The 27183-nt window shown below is 43.6% G+C and overlaps 1 protein-coding gene across 1 annotated transcript in view; it reads right to left on the reverse strand.

Annotated features, from left to right (window-relative positions):
• Positions 1-27183, reverse strand: part of PGBD5 (piggyBac transposable element derived 5) — a 71631-nt gene that overhangs the window by 9485 nt on the left and 34963 nt on the right. The window contains exons 3-6 of the mRNA XM_080585202.1: positions 24907-25041; positions 12969-13149; positions 5795-5992; positions 210-315 (exon numbers count right to left, since the gene is read on the reverse strand). Coding sequence (XP_080441328.1) covers positions 210-315; positions 5795-5992; positions 12969-13149; positions 24907-25041 — 620 coding nt within the window. The remainder of the gene's footprint in view (positions 1-209; positions 316-5794; positions 5993-12968; positions 13150-24906; positions 25042-27183) is intronic.

The following is a 27183-nucleotide window of genomic DNA, read 5'->3' on the forward strand; positions in this document are numbered from 1 at the left end:
CAATAGAGCTGGCAATGCAGCTATTGCCATTGTGCAGAGCTGGCTTCTGATCTTTGACTAAAACAGGAGTTTTGTCAGAGATGAATTAAGTGAAAGCAGGGCTGGGCTCTCAGCTGTAGCTCAACATGGAGAGCTCAAGCAGTCCAGCCATGGGGAAGGAATGAAAGAAATACATGCACACACACATACACATCCTTATTCTCACTTACTTGCTGTATTTGTCGTCGTATTTGCAGATATAGCTAAGGTGAGCAGCAAATGCTTCAACAGCCAAAGGGCATGGAATTTCTCCACTTTTTCTCTTAATTATAACTCCTGCATCAATTAGAAACATAACAGATTTAAATCCACATGATAGGTTTAGCAATTAGCAGATACGTAGTTTATTACAAAATAAACCTTATTGCTAGTTTCTGTCTCCAAACTGGGAAGTGGTTCCTCTGTTACCTGTAACAGAGATGCTAATTTGATGTTTTTTCCATTGGTAGTATATTGATCGAGGGAAAAGGGAAGAAGAGGGATCATTATTCAGTCAGAGATGCTTCTACCTGCTTGTAGAAGGGTAGGATGAATAAAATAAACTTGTAGTACTTTATTGAGGAGTCCATTCCCTGGTTTTTGACTTCACGTTCCTTCAGGGTTTGATGGTCAGCTCTCAAGGGACTGTCTTTTGCTCCATGCCTATAGCTTATTGTCTAGTGAGGATCCCTGCTCTCTCCCAGGCACGACAGTATTTTTCTCCAAGTCTAGTGAAGCACAGGCTTGGTTGCATCCTTTCTCAGCACTGTTTCAGTACAGATACGATTCTGGGCTTTCTCATTTCTCCGGCCTACAAACTCCCACTGCCTTGATTCTGCAAAGTCTTTTACAATCACCCCTAAAATGCTCCTCACGTTTTGATTGCAGACTTCACCATTTCATTCCTTCAGCTGGAAGTCTCATTCCATCCATTATCTCCGTCAAGCCCCCTGTGCTGTCCGGGCTGGCAGGCTCTATTTTGAAGCAAGACTTACGACACATACTAAATGTCATGTTACATGTGAGCCATCCAGCTATTTATTTCAGGTTTTTAAAGTCTGATTTTTCATGTGTCCAAAACGATACCGCCTCTAAATTGTTCAACAATTCTCCTTTCAACTCTGTACCCCCAAGCTGGGTGTAAATGTTCTTTCTCTTCTCCCCCTTCCCTCTTTTCCCCCTCTTTTCCCTTTGAGAATTTATATTTCCTTTTGCAATTTGCTTTGTATTCATGATCCTTAAAAATGCATTATGATGGCAGCTATGTGGGCATCACACACTCCTTCTCACTTTTTATTATATTCTGTGTAACATTCCTCTTTATTGAGACCATAAATATCTTTATATGCACATTATTTTTGTAGCCTTTCCTGCGTTTGTTCTGTAGCCATAGGGCCATCCCTCCAGGGAGGCAACTGCTGGAGCTGGGTTGTTTTTAGCTGCAGGTCTCTGTGGCGAGCAGCCCCAAGCAAGCTGACTCACCGGCACCTCCGATGAGTTATTTCCCCTCCTGGTCCTCCCCCAGCATCGCTGTGCTCCGTCCCTGGCAGCCCTCCAGGGGAACACACCGCCTGCTCTGCAGCCCTGGCCTGCCTTCACCTGCGTGCTGCTCTCTCTGGTGCAGGCTGCTGGCACCAGCTTCTGGTTTGGTGTTTTTTCACCCTGTGAAAACTCGGTACCCGGGTTCCTGAGATTAGCTAAGATCCGGGGGCTCTACTGGAAAGTTTCTAGCCAGTACGCTTGTCAAGCAAAGCTTGGGAAATGTCAACCTGAATGAAATAAGCAGAAAGACAAACGCATATGTATGTTTGTTTCCTTAAATACTTAAGTTTATGCCAATCCATAATTTTTGGAGCTAGAATCCTGTTTTTTTAAAATGAAGGCTCACTAATATCAGCACTTACTTCCCCTTTGGCAAGCACTAAGATTTCATAACACAATATAACGGAGTGGGCACTGCGTGTTCCAAGTGCTGTACGGCTTTTTTCAGGACTTAAATTTGTTACAGTTCTTTATCTGAACTGCAGCCAGGCAGGTTCATACGAGGTCTAATGTTCATGGTCTTCCCCTCAGAGCCCCACTGGCCCCATCCTCCCTCTCACCATACTTGGACATAACCCCGTGAATTTATTCCCACAAAGGATGCATGGAGATTTAAGGTTAAAATCCTAAGTTTCCCTGTCCTCATACATACTTTTTAATGTTAAGCTGCTTTCCCCAGACTTTCCAGTTCTAAGCCAGTCTCACGCTTCCAGCTCCTCCAGGGCTAAGAATCACACTGGGGCTTGCTTATACAATAGCTTCGTACAACTGCAATGCCTCCACAGCATTTCCTATGTTTTTTCTTCCAGCTGCAGGGTCTTCACGGCAGGGTGGGCAGAAAAGGTACAGACAGCAAGGGGAGGCTAATGAGAACTCCCTAGGGCAACTGCATCCTTTGATACTGGCTGTGTCAGCAGGATGTTGATTCCTGATCCTACTTCTTCGCTCCCAGCTTTCTCATCCTTACCACTGTCCCCTCTCCAGCTGCCTCTCCATGCTTCCCTTGCCTCTCTTTAGCTTCCTGTCTAGTCCATACCCGAAGTGTTAAACCCTATTTCTACCTCCTGCCACCCCAATCACTGGTGGGATGCTAACATGCCGCTTGCAGCTATTTGGTCCTTGCCTTCTGCATATGTGGCCCAAACTTCATTTTCTGTCCTTAGGTATTGTCCATTTAGCACCTAAGCAGAGCTGGCTGGTGAAGAGCATCTCTGAATGCTCTTCTCAGAAATAAGCTGCCTCTCCGAAAGACCTTGGGTTCAACAAGTTTTTGCTGAAGCACGATAATGCCTGAAAGGAAGCAGCCCAGCCCCTTAACAACTTGCAAAGGAGCTGCTGCTTCCAGCTCTGCACGCTGCTGAAGCCATGGGATTTCCAGGGTCTGCAGTGAGCTGGGAACCCTACATGGCAAACAGGACCCTGCTGCCCGAGCACCGGGGACCCTGAGGCTCCTCCCTGTAGGTCAGAAAGCCCAGGATTCCCCAAGTTCCTGGCCATCCTGCTGTGCAGCAAGTGCGGTTGCTGCCTGCTCCATTCTGCTTTGTACAAAAAAATAGAGGTTTTAGTTATTTCTAGAACATTGACCTGGAGCTGCTGGGACGTCCAGCCGTGTCCCACAGATGGGGAGGTTTGGACCAGCACATCACCTGCTTTAGATTAAGGGCAATTTTTTACTCCCTGGGGGTCTCAATCTCTTTTGACTTCTCAGTACTTCTGCAGAACAGGCAAAAGAGAAAAATTCAACTCAAGCTAAAGCTTAAGGGAAATTAAAAACCCTGCTGAATTTTGTTCTAGGCAGAAAATTCATACTTGTTAGCAGAGTAAGCAGGACTTTTTTGCAAGACCAAAGAAATAAGACTCATCCTTTAGCATCTGAGGTGATGTATTATGACACACTGGTTCAAAACATCCATAATAAATAATGTGCTGCGTCTAAGAATTGTATTCATAGATCACCTCTGACAAGTGTACTGCCCTCCCGGTGCCTCTGGCTTGGGTGGGATTTGCACTCTTAAGTACTTGCAAGATTTACCTTCTTCTCTACTTTCCTTTCGATTGCAATAAATAGTTCACTATTAGCTACATCTATCCTAGGTCTTGCTTTGAACATCTCATCTGTGTTTTTAGGTTTTCTTTTCATGGCCTCCTCCACCCCCATCAACGTGGAAACATACCATTTATTGTCAAGTGATCCCGCTGGCTCCAGTCTCTGTCTGATTGCCCTGTATGGGTTTTATTACCATTTTTCCCTACCTCCTCTCCCATTTAACACATGTGCCCACCAGGCCTGTGCGACAGGCTTGCTTCAAGGAGCACAAATTCTTCCTCTTCCTCTTCCTTCTCCTTGTTTACATCACTTTGAGGAGACTTTGGTGATCAAGCTTCAAGTTGGTTTAAACCAGCATTGCTGCACTGACTTCAGAGATGCCAAATTAGAGGCAGGCAATCTGGTCTCCTACCTTCCTGCTGAGCCTCCATCTGTTCTCAGATCTTCACTTGAGACTCTCTTCCCCCTGGCATGGCTCTGAAAAGCCAGTCTCAGTTTTCTGCTCTGATTCACCCTGAGCTATCTCGGCTGTCCCTGCAAGCATTTGGTGATCCAGGTATTGTGCAGGTCTTGCCCACCACACGCACAGGTCCTAGTCAGTGGACCTTAAACCACCTCACATATGCAACCCACAATCCTGTCTATGCTAAAACCTGCCCAAGGTCATTCACAGGCACAACCTTTCACACTGCTCTGTGCTGTGCTGAAGGCCACCGCTAGCTCAGATTCTCTTTGAAAGGGGCATTTAATATTGATGCTCACAAACAGAATAGTTTTCTAACTCTCTTTTTCGTAGCATTTATGAATTTATGCATTTATGAAACTGCAGGCTCCATACTAGCACATATCAACCAGGGGACATTTAGTGATATCTCATCCATCTAGAGCACTTGGCAAGGTGCACACAAGAAGCAGGACAAACCCTGACTGTGATTGCTCACGTGGGTGGGCACTGCTCCAGCGACTGGCTTCGGCAGCAGCACTGCAGCTTCATTTTTCCTTCGCGTGCTTGTTTTCAGCATCAGCATTCAGACACCAGCCCGTCCATGTCACTAAGCCCTCACTGTGCAGTACAGAGGGAGGCAAGGAGCCCAGCAGAAACCCTCAGGATCAGCCCTGCTTTGCCAAAGTAACCAGACTTGTGGCAAGGCATTGGAAATGCAAGGGCATGGATGGGTGAGCCGAGGTTTGAACTCGGTTCTTCACCACAGCGTACAAGGCACACCGTACTTGTACACCTTCACCTGCCTAGGGTTCACCTGGGTTGTGAGCAGCACATATGAGCAGGGACGTTGTCAGCTTCCCAGCTTCTTGTACAGTAATTCATGCCCTTAACTTCTGCAGTCTGTATGCATATGTGAGAGTCACTCGGGGCTCAGAACATGAGCGTTTGTGATATCTGTAAATTGGTGGCTTTATATTCAAAGGTTCAGGTTATTCTTGTCTGTCTCAGCATAGTTCTGAATAACAAAAATTAGGAGAAACTGAAGCAACATTTTCATTAAAGCTGAGTTTCAAAGAGTTCGCTCATCATATTACCTCTTACAGAAGTTTCCAAACCTTCTTAAAAACATTTGTATATTTTTGTAAAGGGAAAGATTTCAGGCATTAAGAAAGTCTTTGCAATCATTTGAACTATCCAAGTTATCTGTTTTGGTTTCTTTTCATCAACTGCTAAAATCAATTTAACATATAACAGGAAGCCTTAATCATATTTACTTCTGGCAAAAAGACATTTGTTTGTGACTAGGTTTTTTACTGGATAAGATAAATTAATTGTAGGATCTGCTCGGAGTTCTAAGTACATCATGACATTTATTAATTTTTCTGTAGCAACAGTCCTACAAGATGTTTTGCAAACGTGGCTAGTGTAAGTGTTATACAAAAATAACACCCTTCTTCCCTTCTCTGACTATCGGCAGAGATATCATCTTTATACCTAAAGGATGCAGCCTCTACCAGCTCAGGCAAAGGCGGCTGCATTAGCAATAGGCTTTTAACCTTTGTATGGGAAACAACAGTAGCTGTAAGAAGACACAAAAGGGAAGTCATCACTAGTGCAACCGTTTATCTAGGATATTGTGATCAAGCTCTTTGTTCAGGCTTATTATCAAACTCCGTGACTCATCTTGCCTTGTCACTTAAAGCACGTGCACTTTCCAGATGAGCAGTAGCAATATTGCTTACCTTGTTGAACCGGTGAATAGGCGTTAGTCAGAAAACGGAAGTGCCCTTTATTGTACCAGCAGATCAAGGACATGTTTCCCTTCATTCTTATTCTGTACTGTCCTCTGGACGGGGGAGTGTCAGGGTTGTTCAGCATGGATGGAGGTAGGCCTGTGCAGTCACTCTTCCTGGTGCTCAGCAACCCACAGCAGTAAATTGCTGCATGTGAAAAAAAACATTCCCTTTCAGCAAACCTTTGCATAGACCCAGAAATCAAGAGCAGTGGAGCAAGTCCGACTGACCTAACTGAAGAAATAGCTTGTCTACAATGTTCTAGTCGAACAATACTTCAGCCAGCTGGCCTTCTCCTGCAGTACCTAACATTTGTGCCCTACCTGAATGGTTCTGGAAACTGAGACAAGTGCAGAAAACCTGCTCTCAAAAGGAAATGTATTGACATCTCCTGCACAGACACAACGCAGTGACAAGGAGAAGAATGCAGGGTGTCTTCCCGATAATGACATCTATAATCTGTGTAATATTCTTCACAACATGTTTTAAATTGGACCGAAAAATATAAGCCGTGATACGCATTACAGAACAAATCAGAATTTATGATCCAAGAGAGTCTTTGATGTTTAACTAAGAGAATAAATTGTGGAGGGAGCAGGAATGGAGGGAAAGCTATAACATCTTTGCTGTTAACTGAAATAAATTCTCCTACATAACTCCCATTATGCTTTTAATAATATACACGGATGACAAACTCGTTTAATCTACTGTTTCACTGTGCCGTCCTGTTCTTGTTCTTCATCTTGGCATTCCTTGCACCTGCATAATCTGGTTTGTAAAGGAAATACTTGTTAAGCAGTTAAGAACTACTAAAACACGATTAAAAAAAAATGCATATGCCAAAGGATGGAGAAGATGGAAACACAAAGTCCCGTGAAAACAGATTTTAGGGAAAGGAGATAAAGAAGTCATGGTGGGTTTACCGTGGCTGGTCGCTGGGTGCCCACCCAGCCACTCGTTCACTCCCCTCCTCAGCAGGAGACGGGGAGAAAAGACCACGGAATGCCTGTGGGTTGAGATGAGCACGGGGAGATCACTCACCACGTACTGTTCCAGGCAAAACAGACTTGGCCTGGGGAAGATACATTTAATTTATTGCCAGTTAATAACAGAGTAGGATTGTGAGAGCTAAACCCACACTAAAATAAGCTTCCCCTTGTTCCAGCAAAGAGCGGCCTGGCTGAGTGGGCACTGATCTTGTTCTGCAGGCACTGGAGGCTCCACACACAGGACACCAGGCAGCACATTCTGCTGCTCACAGCTACTTGGCCTTTTCATAGGTGAAAGAAGCAACGAATAAAATCTAACTCTGCAAATCACATCTCAACGCATCCAGGTGGGGACAAACGAGATCTTGAAACTACATTAATAATGAAAGTGCCTGAACTTGTCATCAGGCCATTAAATAATAATGGTCTAGTTCCATTATTTCAGGAGAAGGGTATCTTCTTAAACAAGTTAATGAAACTCAAGGAAATCTTGGATCGAAATTTCTCCATTCTCTCTTCATTTTGCTTCAACCCACCTGCGTGGAGAAAATAGATGGGCATGGAAGCAGGTGACATCTGCGCACATCATTCACATGGCAGGTATGGCCTGTGGTAGTTTAAAGCTAATCTGTCAGCTAAGATTGTTTGATCAAATTTTTCACCATGCTTAATTTTGCACACTGGATAGTTGCATATCTTTAAAGGGGAAATGTTAAGTCAGACTACAGTTTCTGGCTTCCCCAGAGCATGTTACCTGTGTTTCCATTTATGCGACTCTTCTGCCTCTTTCTGGAATGACACGTTCTTGAGGGCAGGTGCAGACTTTGCCCTTCATTCTTATAGTGCCTGGCATGCTGAGCACATCCTCAACGGCTAAGGCTCATAGATACGACAGAAATACTAATATAATAATTGCTAATACTCATAGATCGGTTCAGTTTTTGTGGGCATGTCTATGAGGAACTAAGACTTTCATCAGAAATTTAAGACACTCATGTCAGAAGAAGGTCAACCAACACAGTGGTGGGGCTACTTTATTCTGAAAGAGAAAGGCACTTGACTGGTTATTTCTAAGGAATGAATCAATCCCTGGAAATACATGTTCCCTCCACAAAAGACGACAAGAAACATCTGATAGCAACAGGCTTAGAATCAATACAGAAGGAACCGCACCCCCCATGAAAGTCTTTTTTTTTTTTTTTTAATTTCTTGTCTTGCTATGAGGTATACAAACACTGGCAGTCACGTTCCTGCAAACTTAGGCATTAACATACCAAACATCTAAAAAGCTTTCTTGTAACCAATAGTAAGATTTTCCTGCTCTGATAACACAATCCTGAGAAGTTTCCTTAGCTGCCTAAGGTTTATGACTCACTGAGGGGTGATACTAACTCTCTCCATAAGACTGCAATGGTACAAAACCAAGCTAATAACCACATTAATGTGCTACAACTTCAAAATAGCAACAGCCATCTCTGCAATACCATAATAATAATTGTAGCCTTCCCTTTACTGCAGGCAGTAAGCCTGCAGAAAGCTTCCAGCAGATGTTTCAGTCCTCATACAGAGTGACGGGAACCATTTTCTCACTCAGGAGCACGCAGCGTAACCTCCTTGCTATACTGCCCAGAAAAGTGCAACACTTCTGCAGATTTACTAGTGTCTCCCATCATGGATGACACCCTTAATCTATAGAGGCTTTAAAAAACTCCCGGTTACTATAGCAATAGAAGTAATAAAAACTAAGTCCATCTGGCTCAATGAAGTTTTTGCGTTTAATTAAATCTGAATCACAACAGGTGTTTGCCACATACATACGAGTCAGTAGAGACAGGTTCTTCTCCTCTGATTTTAAACTGTAACTGCATATAAATGCAAAAACATAAGCTAGCTTGGGCAGTGACTAAAGCAAGAAGAGGAAGTATGGCATAGTCACTCAGGTTCATTCCTGGGGTCTCCAAGCCCTGGAGAGCTTGTGCTGACGCCTGTTTCTCCACATCTTCAGCGGTACCATTGCAAAGGCAGTCAGGAACAAGCCAGTTCAGTTCCTCCAAGTACACATTCTTCAATCATATATCCTGAATGCAACATTGGGTTATGTCAGAATCAGCACAAGTGGGGGGCCTGTTGTGGGAAGGAGATGAGAACTTGCTTTAGTCCATGTGCTGGAGCTGCAGGATTCTGCAAAGCTCCTGCAGGTGCCATGGTCACTCAGGCTGGCAACTCCTGCAGCTTGTGCCAAGGCCAGCTGCTCTGCAGGACAGAGACAGCTGCTCCTGCTGGCTCAGAAAGTGCAACAGGGACTTTGAGGGGTCATAACATTAAGGGGAGCATGGGACATGGGGCTTTGGGAGGTGCTGTCCTCTGCAGGGGACAACACTTTCTTACAGGGGAGAAAGGAATGTGCACTATGAATGACTGTCACAGCAAATAACAATGACAGCTGTCTCAAAGAAAAGAGAATTTGGGGCATTTCGGTGCAGGTTTCCAGTTCTATTCAGAGGCCAGAAAAAGAAATGTTTTGTACGTCCCCTGAAAAAGAGCTCTATTCAGGTTTTTGATTTTGAAAAAGATCAAAGTGCCCAGTCTTATTTTCTGAAGCTTTCTCATAGCTTGGTATCTTCAAAAGCCTTAGAATTATGTTCACTGATATCCCTTTATATTACTAGACACATATCCTCTACTGTGGCACAGTGAAGGAGCTACACGGCAGGCCGTCAGAAAAGAACACCGTGTTTTTTTGCAGTAAGGCATGTGTGGCTTAGGAAGAGCAAACGATAGTTGCAGTTCCACAAAAGTCTTCATAGGATCACGGGATCCTATGGATTATAGACTCACTCAGGCTGGAAGGCAGCTCAGGAGATCTCCAGTCCAAAGAAGGGCCAGCTCTGAGGACAGACAGGGCTGCTCAGTCTGCGCTTGAAAACCTTCAGGAACAGAAACTGCACAACCTCTCCGTGCAGCCTGCTCCACTGTCCTCAGAAAATCCTCGTATTTAGTCTGAACTACTTCTTTTGTTCCAACTTATGTCTGTTGTCTCTCATCCTTCCACAATGCACTGCTGAAGAGCTGGCTCCATCCTCCTGATAACCTCCTCTGGGTATGGGAAGGCTGCTGTTGGGTCCTCCTGAAGCCTTCCCTTCTCTGTGCTGAACTAGTGCAGTTCCCTCCTCAGTACAGAACATCTGGTCCAGACCCTGACCATGTGGTTCAGCCCCCTCCTGAACTTACCTACAGGCTGCACTCCTGTTAACACAGCTCACGGTAGTGCTGACCATCCTTGCTGCCAGGGTACGCTGCTGAATCATGTTCATTTCGCTGGCTACGAAGAGCCCCACGTGCTTTTTACCCAGGATTCTGAGAGGAACTAATATATTTTTGGTGAGCGTCTCTTTCTAGATTTTCCAGAATTCCCTTTAATTCCCTTACATGTCAATTTAGGTACAGAACAAAGTTTATAGTTTCTCAGCTTGAACCTTATTGAAATCTTCCCCTGTTTATCTGTCAAGTTACCACCACCACCACCCTCCCCCCAAAAGAACAATGTAAAGGAATTGTTAAGATGAACCCCAATTTCTTTTTGTTTACAGCTCTTAATGGGATCTTTCTCTTTATGCCAGTGATCCTAGCCCAGAAACTAATTTTTCCTGAACAAGAAAAGTAAATTTGACAGTTTAAGAATGGATCTTGAACTGTCATGAACACCTCAGCATAGATGCTGTACTCGTCAAAAGGCTCTCATGACGCTTCATCACCGTATGGCCCTGCTCAGATTTAGCTGGCCAAGCCACGTACCAGAAAAGCATTAAGGTCGCTGCTGAGGGTGGCCGTGTGACAGACTAGGAGAGATCTCTCTGCTGAGTCCAGGCTTCTCTGCCTGCCTCTCCCCAAATGTACAGCCAAAGCAGCAGGATCCCAGCAGGTGCTGGCGACACATTACCTGCTTTGCCGTACAGTCAGCACACACCACCTCCTCCAGAGCTCTGACTGACTCTACCACTGCTTGACATCTCTAACGTCTGATCTCTCCCAGTGTATCATAGTCCTTCCAGTTCAACACCCCCACCGAACCTGTGACCGAGCCCATAGTACCCCACGTCAAACACAGATAATCAATCCCCTGTCCTTATTAAACAGACACTCTCGTGTTCTCACCACGATTTTCATATGGGATTTCTAAGCTATTTTGCAAAGACAGTAAATCTGCTGTCTTAGCGCCTGCCTCCCCCACCTCATAGTTTCACCCCTAGGAAAGCAATGGTGTATACTGGATCAGAAATTTAATTTTGGAAGCAGCTGTCAAATATCGTAAAATGTCTCAGGAAGCCATATAACAACTCACGAACCAAACTGAAATCAATACAGCATTAGCATATTAGATCAGACAGTAAGTCAAAACTGCATGTGGTAAGAAGTCATTATTAAATTTGTTACCTGCTAGAAATTGTTAATTTGAATGATCTGTTCAGTGTAAAGACCATGAATAATTTACCTCTGTAAACAACTTGAATTATCTGTAAGTAATAAATGGGTTTAGTACCCATGCGCCTTTTCCACAGGGGCTGTGGACCATCTGGGTCATGCCGCATTGTCTTTGTCCTTCCCCAGCTAAGCACAAATGGTGTGACTCGGAAGTCAATTTTTGTCTGCCATTCTCTAAGTTTAAACCTGACACATCTCAAATATAAGGAGTATATGGGGTCTAAGTTTTTTGACAAGTCAATTGCATTCTAGCTTTGGTAGTCTTAAAAATGTAATGGTTATAATCAGCTAATAACAAAAATGGTTATTCACTACAGAACAGAAGAGAAACCTTCCAGCGTACCATAAACATGCATGACTTTTCCCCATCTAGCTGTTTGCAGCATTTGGGAAACCCATGGCCTCTTTTATGATAATACAGTAGTATTCCTCTGCACTCTGTGATCTTCCAGTTTACCTAAAATAAACTAGGAGCTAAGTCCTGCACAGAGCTCAGCAGAGACAGCTGTCAGTGCCAGAGCAGTCTGAAGTGCAGGAACGAGGGGCTCAGCTACAGCACTGCTATCAGCTGACTGGTGTTCTCGTTTGAGATGAGAATCAAACTACTGTCTCAATTCCAAGTCATTCCCTCTGCTTTGGACCACATTTCATTAATATAATGCCAGAGGTGGGTTTAATTTTCTGCAATGGAAAATGTGTCAAAGGCAAGACTCGGTCGTCAGTTGTATGTTGAAAAGGGAAACAGCCCTGTAGCTTCCTTCTACATGATGCATAATGGCAACCTCAAGTCTTAGTGCTGCAAAGGATCTATTGCATGCACTACACTGACCCTGAAAGGCCGTGCTGACTGAAGAACTAGCTGAAAATTACACTGAGATAACTTTTAACTGATTAGCGGAGTACAAGAGCCTGTAATCCAAGGGAAGTCAGAAGTCCTCAGTACTTCTGAAATAAGGTAGTGTGGGGCTACTTCACATAAGGTGAAGGGGCATTTGACAGAAAGGATGTCCTGGGGTTACTCTCTGCACCAGCACACTGGCTGGTAGAGCCACACTGACATAACGATGGGCATTCTGCTGGCAAGTATGCTTTGGTCCACGTAGAGTTTATTATGCTTTCAAACTAAAAAGTTTCCTACCAAGGCATATTTGTACCAGCAAAAAGCTGAACCATGCTAGGGCTTTTGCAATGGCATAAAACTGTCACGCAGAGAAGTCACATCTAACGGATATCAAAACAGCAAGGACTTCTAAGGCACACCTTTCAGGATTCATCCCATCCTTAGTCTTTTACAGTGGGAACAGAAAAATCACAGGCAGCTAGGACATGCCTTGAACGGTCCCCCAGGTCATGTAGAAGATTAGACCTCACATTTCTAAGGCAAAGAACAGAAGTAAGGGTTTCAAATACCCTTATTAAAAATGTTTTTATGTTCTCATTTTTAACTTGGAAGATTTAAAGAGCATAGACTCAACTTAGAAAGTCCTCTGCATAGTACCTTTCCATGAATGAGATCTCTTCCTAGAGATAACCAATTTATTTGTACAAGGATTTGAAATCTCACTGAAGCCTTTGGGGAGTTTTTTGAATTCAGTGGCAGGAGGTCTCTAGGTCTATGATCATTAAAACCCAGTGAGTCACCACATACACACCTTGCTTCTCAAATTCTTCAAAGAGATTGAGGCTGGTAATGCTTGGGCCAGTGAAGATGATGTAGTTCTTCCCAGAGGCGTTCTGACAAAGGCTTTTGGCCACCATACTGTGCAGCTGCGGTTTGTTCTTCAAAGCATCCAGCCCGTCAGCACCACTCCCTTCTTTGAGATGGACATAAATCTTAAACGAGAAACAGGAAGAAAAGTCAGAAATTTATAATGAATCCAGGGGGAGCAGATGCAACTGCTAACATACCTTCTCATCTGGAAACAAGCTGAGGATGAAGACAGCAGATACTCTTTATAAACTGCTAATATCTAAAGACCGTCTCAAGAGGCTGTTGCTTTAAAACCACCCCAGGTTAGCTGGCACAGCCACCAATAAGCACAGGGTCCTTTGTCTCTGCTTAAGGGCTTCCCGAGGTTCTTGCCACTGTCGTTGTGCAGTTTGAAGACTGTTTACTTGGCAAGAAACATCTCAAGTCATAGCAGAGATTACATGTTGTACTGAATCTGCATAGGCTTTATTGCTGCCAGCAAAGGAAGACATGGAAACTTCAGTTCCAAAAGAAGCCTCTACGAGATGACCAGAAGGAAATGGCCCATTAGCTTCCCTGCAGTAATGTTCACATTTATTTCTGTTGGCAGCAACCATTTAGGCTGCAATGCAAGTTTGTATGAACCCCTCTAAGTGAAACTACTCAGGCACACCACTAACTCTGAGCTCCTTTACTTAGATCAGGATTTGGAGACGACCCACCAGAACAGATTGAACCAGGGAGCAGGGTACACTGCAATATGCTGCTTTAATAGTGAAATAAATGCCTGGCTCATTTGTAAGGCTGCTGTAGCTCTAGCATGTCCTGCTGCTGTGCAATTCACACCGCTATGCACTGCGAGACAGCTGCAACCATCATCTGTAGGTGGACATGCGTGTTTGTATTAGAGGGCAGGAACATTTATCCTTAGTAACATTACTCTAATTGAACACAGCACAAGTAGCATGGTCACATCAACTGAAAGAGCACTGAAGGAAACCTATTCCTGCTTTCCTACAAGTGATCTCTCTAGAACAGGAGAGTTCTGCATTGTCATTCAGGAGAAAACATATAACCCTTTCTGTGTACAGAAGCCTTCAATTTTATTTCACTGACAGTATTCACAAGCATAACTTTCACCAAAGTTGAACGCCTATCAAAACCAATTAGGCATCTGACCTTCATCTTGTTCTAAAAGTCAGGAGAAATAACCTGCTGGAAAGAGAAATGAGAAGCAGGCCCTGTATTCAGTCACTCAAGTGGTACTGTAACTCCATGCTACTTCCAAAGATTTAAACACACACACAGAAATGCAAATTTTCTGTAGAAGGGCATGCATTTGCAACAAATCTCCAATCTCCAGAGAAAAAGATTAAACTTGCTAAGTATTCAGGGGTAGGGAAAAGCAATTGAGCCTTGTCTGTTGGAGTGATGTATCCACAACATTCTGTTAAATTTGCTTAAGACATCAGCCATCCAGAACACACAGCATTGCTTTCCTGTAGATGCCATTTTATGGCAGACTCCAACAGACTCCTTCATAAAAGAAACTTCATTACAATGTTCAGAAAATAAGAGTGCTTATATGTTTGCAGTAGTGCTCTCTGTAATTTTTGATATATCAATGATCTTAGAAAGAAACAAAATTAAATTAAAAAGCTTCTCCCTGTTTTAGATGGTGCATCACCCAGCACTGGTATTCTAGACATATTAATATAATATTCCTTAGCTATTCATCCATCACGAAACAGACCCCAGAGGAGTGTGTTATGTATGAAATCTCTGAGCAATGATACATGCTTTGTATTTTGGAGTAACTGAAGTGCTGAAGAAGAAAGTTGGTGCAAGGATAAATACAAACTAATTCCAAAAAAGTAAAGTGCATCTTAAAGGATGTCTTAAAGACACATTACTCACCTAAATAAATAAATAAATAAATAAACAAATCCCCTTTTAATAAAAATAGTTTCCAGTTGAGGACATAGGCAGAAATGTTCATAGCCTTCTGACCATGCTCCACTCCCTTTTGAAAGCTGTCAAATTTGTGCTTTTCACAATGCTAAGCTTAGGACTAGCTAATTATGATAAATCATTTAGATTATTAATTAGGACTCAAGAGAGCAGTTTAACAGTGGAATGCATACAAAGGGCAGATTGTTCCAAATTTACAGCAAAGGTTGTGTGTGATTATTGGCATGGAAATTAAGATCAGGTTACTAGTGTGCCAGAACAGACCACACATCAAGCCCTTAAAAATCTACACACAAGGAAGAGAAGACAAAAAAGATGCAGACAGATTAGTTTTGACCTTGAGTCAGTAGCTGAGCTGAAAACAAAGCAGGCATCTGTAAGTCTAGGAAAGCGTCCTGCACTTTCCCTCCTGTATTACACTAAGACTAAGCTTCTCAGGAGTCTGTGCTACTTCGTGCTCACTTTGTGTTCTCTGCAGAGTCTGCTGCCAGGAGATGAGGCAGTCTGCTGGCACTGGTGGGTGCACCAACTGGTCCCTCACCATGGGCTGGTTTGGGTCTGCATGCAGCTACTCTAAAGAGAAGCTAGCTGTCCATGGAGTTATCACTGCTTTCCTACCAGGATGCTACATATTCTGTACATTTTGCTAGCAGAGCTCTCTGTGCACCTCCCACCCTTCCTTTGCGTTCCCCTCTGTCTCAAGTGTCCTTGTGATGGCCTCCTGGTGATTCTCCTTCCCCCTCGCTTTGTTCACCTCCCCAGTGTCCTTTACCCAAACATCCATACCACTGCTGAACATTCCCTTCTCCTCCAATGTTCAATATATACCCTTTTTTTAATTCTTGGGCATTCCCTTGCCTATTGAAGCACAGCCTTTGTTCCTGGCACAATTTTTCTTGTTTTGGAGAAGCATCGTTCAAAGCTTTGTTGTGCTCAGCTCTATGGGAGGATGGGGGTTGGAAGGCATAATGTTGGAAGGCATTAAGGATGCTGTGCAGCCGTGGCTGGGTACAGACAACTGCCAATGGCATAGCTTCAAATATCCCTGCAAGTACCTAAAATCCCATATGGCCTTTATTTTCCTTCTCCTTGTCCTCTCTTCCAGCTTATACCATTCTACTTCAAATCACTAAGACCTCCCCACTGAAGCCCCCAGGATTCCCTCACATTCTGTAATTCATCACATAGTTAGCAGTTAGCAGTCTGCAGACAAAGCACAGAATTGCCAGAAATTGACTGCAAGACCTTCATAGGCACAGTCAGAAGCTGCTCGCCTGAAAATGTTTGTTAAACCTTTCACCAGAGCTGCTGGTTTGCCTTGTGACAGTGTTAGAGCTTTGTGCCTCGTCCATGTGCTCCAACAGGAAAACATCATCAGAAGTACAGGCTGGACAACTGCTGCTGGACAACAGATGGAGATGTTGGCAGCAACATCCTCTGCTTCTGCGGGTGACAGTCAAAGCAATGTTTCTCAAGTATCTGCAGAGATCACATTTACTGTGCAGCTTTTTCTGGTGGCTACTGATACATTCAGCCTACAACACCAAATGGGATAATTTATATAGACGAGGCATCATTTCTCTTAAGAGACAAGTACAAGCTGAAGCTCTTTATCTTGCAGTGCTGGAACAGAAAAGGAGCTTTCTCCAGTCATCCTTCAGTTCTTATCATAAGAGCTACACTTTAAATTCTGCCATCTTTCTATCTAGGGCAGCCCTACTGCACCAGACACTTCTAATCCAACATTTCTTAATCCCATGTGCACAATACCATCTCTCTCTTCTCACACCCTTCAACTCGTCCCTCAAACTCTCCTCTCTTCTGCCTTCATCTTCCAGTCAGCTTCCTAACAGTCTCTTCCCCTTTAAAGCCTGACAATAAAAGATTTTCACAGTCACTGGCTCACCCTCCCGTCCACAACAACTGCTTTTGCCTTCCCCCATCAGAAATGGAAAAGTAGGTATCAATCAATATACCTCAATGCCAAAGCAACATGGTATTGGTAAAGACTATGCTGAGCTCTTACCAAGCAAGAAAAACAGTGCAAACTGCTCTGGAAAGTCCATTTACCTACACAGACGCAAACATAAAAGACATCACATTTCTGAGCAGGAGATTCCACATGCTGACAGATGAGAGGCAAATCAATCACCTGTCATTCAGAAACTCAAAACAAGTATATTTGGCTACAGAAGCAAGCTGTTAGAAAGAGCACTAACAGAGAAAGGAAGATCTCAGAGTAGACATCCATGCTACAAGCCAACAGAGCTTTCCTTGCTCTGTGCTGGTGATTTACTGTATGGAAAATTCATGTGGAAGGTTCATAAGATCTTGCTAGAAATGGGGTAAAAGATGAGCACTTAGGAACAAAACTTGCATCTTGACTGCACACTTAAGAGTGCCCTAAAAACTAAAACATTGGCTGTTCTGTTGATAATCATAGCTCAGATAGCAAATTGAAAGCACTTGTGAATAGCACATCCCAAATACTTCATATTCATGTATAATCGAAGCACCCGAGGGTACAATTCTCAGATGAAAGAGCTGACATTCAGAAGATAAAAAGAGCAGGGGTAGTGACAAGCAGGAAGAAGATTTTGAAGGCTACATTGTACAAAATATCTACCAAAAAGTAGTAGCTGGTAGAGTTGACACCGAAGGCCCAGTATGGCTAAAACTAAGGCTTTGTTTTCCTTCCCCTGACATTCATCCTCCATGTGATTTGTTCATCACTGAGGAAACGATGACATCTTACCTTTACGGTCAATCTACAATCTGTGGATCACCAAATGCAGAACTCTCTGTATTTTCTCCCAGGCCAGCCACATCTAAGGCAGATTCATCATCTGTAGTGCTTCTATGATAAAGCCTTTCCCATTCTTTCAAGAACTGGCTGGCTCTCATCTCAACTACCACCATCATCCTTCTTTAGCCTGACCTTGCTTACATGTATCTTGACATCCAGGCGGTATGTCAGGCAAATAACCCTTTGCTTTGACCATGTCAGCCTTCTGACAGCTCCCTCTTCCTTATAGCATGAAATAGAAGCGGGCCTGGAAGATGGAGACAGGCTCTTGCTGTTTGGCACTCTCTATTGAGCTCTTCCTACACCTTTTCAGTATCCTGATTCCCACCTACACTTCCCTGAGAAGCCAGACGCCCAACTATTGTTGTCAAACAAGGCCATTTTTGCTCCTTTCCATACTGCTCTTCTTCTTGGTGTGAAATCACTGCTAACTCTGCAAAGCTTTCCTTCAGCTCTTCAATCCCTTCCTTAGAAACCGTGCAACCCCTCTGACTGATCACTAATCTATGCGTTGTTGTGGCTGCCCTCTTACCATTGCTTCACTGGGCTCCCTCCCTGTACCTGGCAGGCCAGCCCGGGTCCGTGACTGGGGCCTCGCTCTGGTGCCACACAGTTACACAGCCTTGGCTCAGTTCTCCTGAGAAAATTACTGTTGAGCCCTAAGAAGGCATACAAGTGAAGGTATATAAGTGAGAGGGTATTTAAGTGATGAGAGAGAAGTAAAAGCTGTCGTTAAGTGTTGTGTCTGTTGAGGCAATAATATTTACTAGTGCAAAGGGAAAATACTTATATAAAAACGTATAAAATCTTAAGAAAAAAACAGAAGATGACAATTCAGTCCCACCAATGACCCAGCTCATTTCCAAGGAGCAACAAGGCTGGTGGCTGTCGACTTACTGGGAGCTGTGAGCATGCTAGTGCCAAGCAGCGTGTTGGTCCTAGCTGCCCATGGCATGCATTAGCCAACAAATAACACCGTACACATCCTGCCTGCAGACTCTGGGCAGCTGAAGGGTGCCCCAACAAAGTGACTGAGGGCAGCTTACCGCTCCATCTTGCATTTAGATGCTAAACTTGCTAGGGGAGGGATTATCTTTTTTTCTGCCTACAGCACCTAGCACAAAGGGATGGGATCTGTGAGGGAAGTTCCTGTGGCGATACCATTAAGTGAGGGAGTGAGGAGGCTCAGTTGCTTTTATCATCCCCTTCCTCAGGCAGAGCTGCAGTGAGTGAGAAGAGCTGCAGAAAGAAGACTACAGCACTGACCTGGTAGTTGTGAATAGCATCAGTGAATCCCCAAGCACCACAGGCTGGAATTGAGCAATAACCTTTCCTCCCACCTGAAAACAGACTGCAAATGCATGTCAGCTCTGGGAGGGACCTTTGCATTTGGTCACACTTAGATGTTTGTTCTTCCCATTCATCTAGAAAGACAGTAAGCTTTTAAACTCCACAGAAGTGAATAGGGCTGGCCCACCACACATCTACAAAACTACCTACCTGCATAATACTGGTGAGCAAGAGGATTACTGACTTTTAATTGATATCTGAGATTCTCAGATGCTGACAACAGAGAACCACATGCTTTAAAAAGCCAGAGCCTGGTGGGAGCCAGAGGAAGAAAGCAAATAGGATTTTCCAGCCAACAGTGACTGGCAAATGAAGGTGATCAGATTTCCTGGGATCCCCTCCCAGTCAAAGCCTGACCTTGAGAACCTGTTCAAAGCAGCTGCTATATCTGTGCACTCCAGATGAAACTTTTTTGGCAACAGAGAAATTATCAGGGCACTGTTTAAAGAAACCGTTCAGCTCACACTAATCTCTAAATAGAAGTTAAACAGCCAGTAACACCAACATGTCTGAGCAGCTTTATTAAAAAAATCAATTCTCCCACAACTCCAACCTTGAGAACTGAATTAATTCCAGGCTTATTTACTCCTCCCTTTTCCCTCACAAAAGGGAACGGGTAAAAACAATTACAGCTTAACAGTGACTGAATGCACTTCTGTGATGTGTTGTGAAATTATAAACTCTTTGGGGCACCTTCTCAGTTTCCCTAAGTTCTTACTCTGTGAAATCAGCAGGGCTATGAAGTACTCAAGCTAACTCTACGTACCCTATTTGGCATCAAGAATGAACTACAGTATTTGCTATAAAAGCATGATATATGCATTGTTTTCTTTTTTTGCTGCAATTGAATGATGCAATAAGAAATGAAGACATGCTGCAGCAGAAACAAGGAGCAAAAGGCAGCAGATGAGGCACTGGAGTCAGGAGAGCTGAGGTTTATTCCCAGCCCTGCCACTGGTCTGTGGAGTGACCTCAGGGAGCTCACTGCAGCTCTTCAGGGAGTCATGGCTTACCCTCTCAAGCAGGGGCCACCCCGATCCGGGTTGAACTCATTAAATACCATGATGGTACAAACTGATAATAATTCAGTAATGTGGGAAGACTCAAGCTGCAGCAACACAATTCTTTTTTCTGAAGCTGTTCTGACTCATCCCTTCTTCAGGATGAACAGTGGAAGATGGAAACTCAAGTTCAGTCCCAGCACAAGGACCTAAAGGACTTCATAAATCTGAGACACATGCTTCACAGGGATATTAGTGAAAATGAAGTGCATTACTGCTGGAACTTTCTGCCAGTGAATAAAACCAAGTGCAGAACCCATAAACTGGGGGGGGGGGGGGGGGGGGGGGGGAGGGAAATATTGCCCAGAATAGCCTCAGAGAACAAATTTAATCCCAAAGAACAAGAAAAGATACACGCATCCACAAAGTCATCTCTTCTCATCCTCTGTCATGACGTCACAGTTTTCTAAGCAACTAATTAGGCTGATGAACTAATTCCATTACTGCCTATCATAGTGATTAATATTGCCCGACCATCCCCTTGCAGTGCTCTCTACCACCTATATATTGTCTTCCATTTTGTTGATTAATGGTGCTCTGGGCCAGGGACTGCCTTTTGGGTTGTCCTTGTGCCTACGGGCCTAGGCTCTATGGGAACACCTCCTCCTGCCTGGCTCTGTGGCGTTCTGTGCAAGGCATCAGCTGTTTATGCTTCCTTCTCCTTCTGAAAAATGACGAGAAAACACTCCTATTTGTTCCTTATGAAGAACACAAGAGAAGGAAAGAGAAAACATGATGTGTCCTACCAGTACAAAATAGCTAAACCTGAATATTTGGGAACTCTCACCATATTTTTATGAGCCCTATTGCTACACCAAAAATGAAAGAGAGACTTACCGATAATATATAAGCGTATCTTTTGCAAGCAAGTGTTCAAGACTTTCTGTGAAAAAAAACCAAAACTGACACATCTACAGTTCTGACTTAAATAAGATGACTTAGCAAATACTCGAAAAAGAAACACTTCTAAGCACTGCAGCCATTGAAACTGGAATCAAGATATTAAAATAGTAGTTTGAAAAGTGTCTCAGTGGTACACAGGGAAATGTATTGGATGGTCAGCTCATTGTCTGAGCTTGTACTTGGATCTGAGTTATCCTGAACGACATAACCAGAAGTGCTACTGCTACCAAGTGTAGCATTCTCAAGGGAAACAAATATAATCATCCTGCCTTTAACAGGACTGTGACTATTCAGTGCCTTCCAGACTAGGTTCCCCCAGCACTTTATAAATCCTAAATAATCCTGTATTTAAACACAGCACAGCCAGTCAGTCAAAAGAGGTAATTCTTCTGCTATATTTAGCATGGATGTAGCCTAGCCTTCTGCGTGGCCACGGATGAGAATGCACTACTACCTTCATACTACAAACGCAGAGACAAAATTCCTTGAGTGGGATGCCCACAACCACAGAGCAGACGTGTGGTAGAGGCAGGAGCTCACTAGTCCTCCCACTTTCAATCCACGTGCTTTGAAGAAAGCGGGTGCCTTCAGTTACTGTCTGACCATTGATTTTATTTTAATGTCATTTATTTTAATGGGAGTGACTGCAATCTCGCCAGCACTGAGCAGTCCCAGAGCTGGTTTAAGGCTTCTCAGCAGTGTCAGCAGAATTAGCTTTCTCTGCTTTACAAATAGAGGGTCACGGCCTAGTAGAAGAAAGGTGGGCTTCTGTCATGGAGAGGAATAAAGCAAAGAAGATGGAGAAGAATGGGACACCTGAGGTACTGGAAGTTGAGACTGCAGTTCTCACTCAAGTAGAGAGAAAGAAATAAGGCCTCAAGTCCTGTCCTGTAGCACTGGCTGCTGCCACCTTGATCTCCAGCATCAAGGACAGGTGAAACAGGCAACAGGATCAGGGCAGTTTTGCTGCCTACTTTACCAAAGTCACCCCTCCTGCAGCAAGACATTTATTTTCATTCTAAGCCACTGAAAGGTTTTGCTCATGTTTCAAGCTGCTGTAGACATGCATTTGCTATGTTTGAATGATCTGTCCTTCCTGCATGTTCCCACTTGGCCAGCTGACCATGAAAAAAAGATACTCAACAACAACGTTATTCACTGAAAAATGATGCTTTGCTTTGGAAATTCTGAAGCAGAGATACGATCTGAAATTGAGCACCTGTCTTAAAACAAAGACTCAATTGTCAGGGTGGAGTCAAGTTATTCGTATGACTGAAGAGAGTTGGAAAAGTAGTCTAATATATGTACATTATTTATTTTATGCATGTATATACCTTTTCACCTTCTTATATCCACAAGCAATATTTTTTTAATGCCACTTCTTTTCCATAATTGACTTATAAACACTATTTGCTTAAAAAAAAAGGCAATCAGTCAAGGAGAAATGTTTACTTACATCAAAAACATGGTTCAGAGTTTCATTCATGAGAGCAAGCGAACAGAAGAATTTAGGGAGTCAAAGAGCTGTAACTCCTAACATTAGCAACTATCTAGTGAGCTGCATACCAAGAGCTGTTCACAGAGTGGCTTAGTATGTGGCTTCAAAACACTGATAGCAACTTTATGTTAGGAAAACAAGCCAGCCCTTTTCACAGTAGGAAAAGCAGATCACTGGGAAAAATGGATGCCCCTAAATGGAGATTTTTAACATCAGGCTAATTATTTAGGTTAAGAGGACCTTGCTTTGGGCCAAGAGTATCATGAAACTCCTGAGGATGCTTCCATCCTCAAGAACCAGTCACACATTGTTCAGTTCCTTCTTCTGCTGGGGCTGCCTCACCTTTTTATAGCTATATATTTTTCAGACTTTTGAAACTGCTTGATTTATGAAGTGTTTGGTGTCATCTTTTATCCCAAATAAAATAATATCTGATGTCATCATGCAAAAACAATGAGGGACAGAATGCATCCAGACATCATTACAGAATTTCTATGTATTTCCAAGTAGGTGCCTAAGTTTTTTGACAACAGATAAATGACAGACTAGTCAGAGCTCAAATATCAGTCTGTCTTCTTGTTTAGGTCAATTCTCTTCATATGTTAAACATAGAAATAAGCTCTTTTTAATACAGCGAATAAACCAAACAACCACCAAATGAGTGCTTTGGATTCATCACAATCCTTCAGAAGTGTGACATATAACTGAACATAGCTCTTCAAACATATGTTAATTGAAGATCTCCTCATCCCCAGACTAGGTATTTTCATTTTAGTATGAATATTCATGTTCCTGTATATTCTTTTTCATGCTTCTCTAAGGTCCCTATCACACAATCATTTTAGCATGGAGATAATCAGAGCCAAGTCATAGAATGAAAATAGAAGGCTGTTAAGAAGATCCTGGACGTCATCCGGATGCAAGTGAAGCGTGAGTATCTGTTTCATTAAGGGAGAAAGAGGATTAGGGTGGTGCTGGGCATCTACTCTGCTTCAACTGACATTCCATTAATTTACTGTCTCAATGGACAGGAAGGGAGATGCAACGTAATTACAGCTCAGCATCTGAAACCTTTGGCATTTCTGAAGACTTATTGGTCTGGTGGTGGTTGGCTGCAGGGAGCATGGCAGTAGAGATCAGCAAACTTTGTGCTCACTGTATACCTTCAATAATAAGCTGTGTCGGGGACACCTTGGAGATTAGGGACACTGCTTCTGTGTAGCAAGTGACCTTCCAAAAGCCTTGTGAGTGGAAACTGCCAAGGACGCTTCATGAAGTAAATCTATTTTGTTTTGGACAAAACTGTTAAAATCTGGACAGAAAATGTATGATCCTCATGTCCTTTGTACAGTGAAGAATACTGCTGAAAATACAAACCTCTGTTCCCAGACAGGCTCTTTTCTTGCGTAGCTACTCAAACAGTTGTAGCGATTCACAGGTCAAATTGTACTGTGAATGAACATTCAACCACAGCAAATCCGCAGGCCTCGCAGGTCTGACATGCATTCAGCCTGGGTGGTCAGTGCTACCAGCACATCAGCATTGCTACTCTGGAGCATTCATGACACCAGGTTTTCACAGAAGCTCTTGGGAAAAAGAAGTATCAGAAATTATCTGCCCCCTCACCCTTAGGTACCAAAATAAATGGCCAGATTTTCAAGAGTGCTCAAAAATACACCAGCAACTGGGGAATCTGAGAATTTCAAAAGTTGTCTCTAGTGCTTTATGACACTAAATACAAATCTCTTAACACACCTCCCACTCAAGTTTGTATCTCATCTTGAAGTCACATCAGCTTTTATTTCCTTGGTAGAGAAGTAGAGAGGTGTGAAGAGATGTAAAAGGAAACCCTGTTAGTAAGTTTCTCCCAGAAAAATGGACATCTTGATACCATATTAACTTATCCTACTGGACACGGCTGGCTGTCACAGTCGCAACATTATACTTGGAGGAAGAAGCTGGCCCATTAGAAAGGACAGTAGTCACAGTACCTAGACCTTTCGATAAACTTAGGATGTACAAACAGACGGACCCTTTAGCTCTGTTTCAATTTAATTAGCTTAGGGCTGGCAGCCAGATGGATTGTGTTACAGACAGGCACCCTCAGTTAAATCATCAAGCAAACAGAGCACTGGGAACTTGTCGTCACTCTCCTTGGGATCAAGTATCTGCAGGCACAAGAAGCTTTGCTGAACTCTGACTGTAGCCCCTGGCAAGGCTATGGTCAAAAGTGACTGTTATCATTGTCTCTGCAACACATTCAGGTGCCTGCTAGGAACTAAATCAAGACATCTGAAGAGGTAAAACCCACCTGGCAGATAAAACCAGTGGATGAGCACTGCCGAACCCAGAGGCTGAATTTCCTCTTTTTCCTCTTGCGCAGCTCCCTCTCTGTGCACGTGGCAATGAAAACAGGATCCTCATCAATCAGGGGCTCATGTAGTACCTGCAGTTGGAAAGAAAAGAGAAGAAAAAAAGAAACCAAAAAGTTCATGATTGCTGAAATCTTCCAAGCAAACACAATCCTTGCATTGTGCTTGTGCACATCACTTCATACAAAGATGCAAAAATTCTTTTGTTCAGTGCTGCCACCCAACAAAAAAACAAAGCCTGGCCAAGCACACTGTTGTGGATGGCTGCTCTACAAGTGGTTTGCAAAGGTAGCAAGGCGTGGCACTCACCATCAAGCACACTTTAATATCCCCTCAAAATGTGGCCTTCTACCTCTCACTATCAGCTATAGTTCAATACCCCTCCAAACTGAGGCAGTGTTAAGGGTGGGGAGATTGTTAGTGGCATGCTTCTCCAAGCTTCATCATCAGCTTAATCTTGTTTGGCTGAATGTCTTCCACCCAAACACCCCCTACAATATGTTGTAAGGTACTTGGTTACAGCAAAGGAAAACACAGAAAAGGAGAGAAGTGAAGGAAAAAAAAGATATTTTCTGCTGCCACTTAAGGAGGTGGTGAAAGGATACAAAACATTTTTTCTGGTGGCAGCAGCTTCAGGGAAGGCTCTCTTGCCTCAGAAGCTGAAAAAATTGACACAAGGAGATAGAAAGATAGGAGACCAGAGAGGGGAATAAAAAAAGACAAGGTACACTGGAGAAAGTGATGAAAATCTGTGGAAATGAAGCAATTTTTGCATTCTGCATCCAGACGTGATTCCCAATTGCTTATAGCTGTTTTGCTACATTTCTCTCCATTAATTCTGTACCAGAGTTATTAGGTATTACACCACAAAAACCACCTACAGAAAAGCACGGTTACTTCCCTCCAGCTCACAGGTAGCTGTGCATTACGTCCACATCCTTGACTGCACGGTGTGTGGATTGTCTAGCAAGTCACTTCTGAGAGCACAAATGCTCTGAAGCTGTTGAAAGGTCTCAGCTGATGAAAGCAGGTTTCAGCTGACCAAACTCGGACATCTGCATCCAAATCACAGCAAGCCCCTGGAGGCTGCCCCCTAGTACACAAGGGGGACGCATCCCTGTAGGACATAATTCAAACCTTAAAGACTTGTAAAATAGTCAGACGGGCTATGCCCAAAGGAGCCCACTCTTTTCCAGTGACTATCACCCCACAGAGACAGGGTCCAGATACAGGCATCCACAAGGCAGAGGCTGTCATACCCTCAGAAGGACCCTTTCCACGCATGCATGTTACTTTTGTTCACATCTCCACGTATCCAGTGGCAAAAATGAGAACAACGCTGTATTAAAGCAGGGAGCACTGTCTGTAGGAGAGATGCGGTGGGTAAGCAGTTAAGCACCACTGATGAGCAGCTGCTGGCCTCCTGAACACAAGATGTTTGTCGAACATCACTCTGTCAGCCCAAAATAGGCATCTGTGCCCTCTCTGCGCAGCGGCGGCTGCACGCTTTCATTTATACGCACTCCACTTCTTAACGGCTCATAAAACATTCACAGGACCATCTGAAAGCACTCTTGTGAAATGTTCAAATTATACACCAAAATGCAGATGCAAGCAAGGAGTGTCGCATACAAAGCTATTTGTTCTTAAAGCTGCAGCTGCCCCACTACCCCACTGGAGCCAAATCCCATTCCTCTCTCACTCCAGGTCCCCTTGAAACACTGCTCTTCTTTCCCAAACGCCCCCCTAGGGACGGGGTTGGATACAGTGGTAAGAATTCGGCAGCTTTGGAAAGCCCCTCTTACTTGCCAGATGGTGTGGCTGAACTGCAATAATCTCCCCCTCTGTAGGATGAGGAGCAGCAGAAAGCAAAGGCTGTCTAAGCATCATTTGAAGACATTTTTTACCCTCTGCCCTTAGCTTGGCTCCCTCTTCTGCAGCACAGCATCAGCTCTCCTCACAGCAGCTCTACTGCATCCTGCTTATAGCCTTTGCACTCTTTCTGCCTTCTAAGACAGAGTAAGGCCTGTCAATCCTAAATTTAGGAAGTAAATCTGAATTTTGAAAACATCTCCTCATCCTTCTCTTATCCATGCCCATGCTCAGCCCAGCCTTCCCCTGGGTCCCAGAGACTCCTCTCCTTTCTCCTACCCAAAATTTTAAGTCATTCACATTTCTCCAAAAGACCAAAGCTTCCCAGAAGTTCCTACTGAACT

This window comes from Anser brachyrhynchus, assembly GCF_964034855.1.
Source record: "Anser brachyrhynchus genome assembly, chromosome: 3".
Taxonomy (NCBI): domain Eukaryota; kingdom Metazoa; phylum Chordata; class Aves; order Anseriformes; family Anatidae; genus Anser; species Anser brachyrhynchus.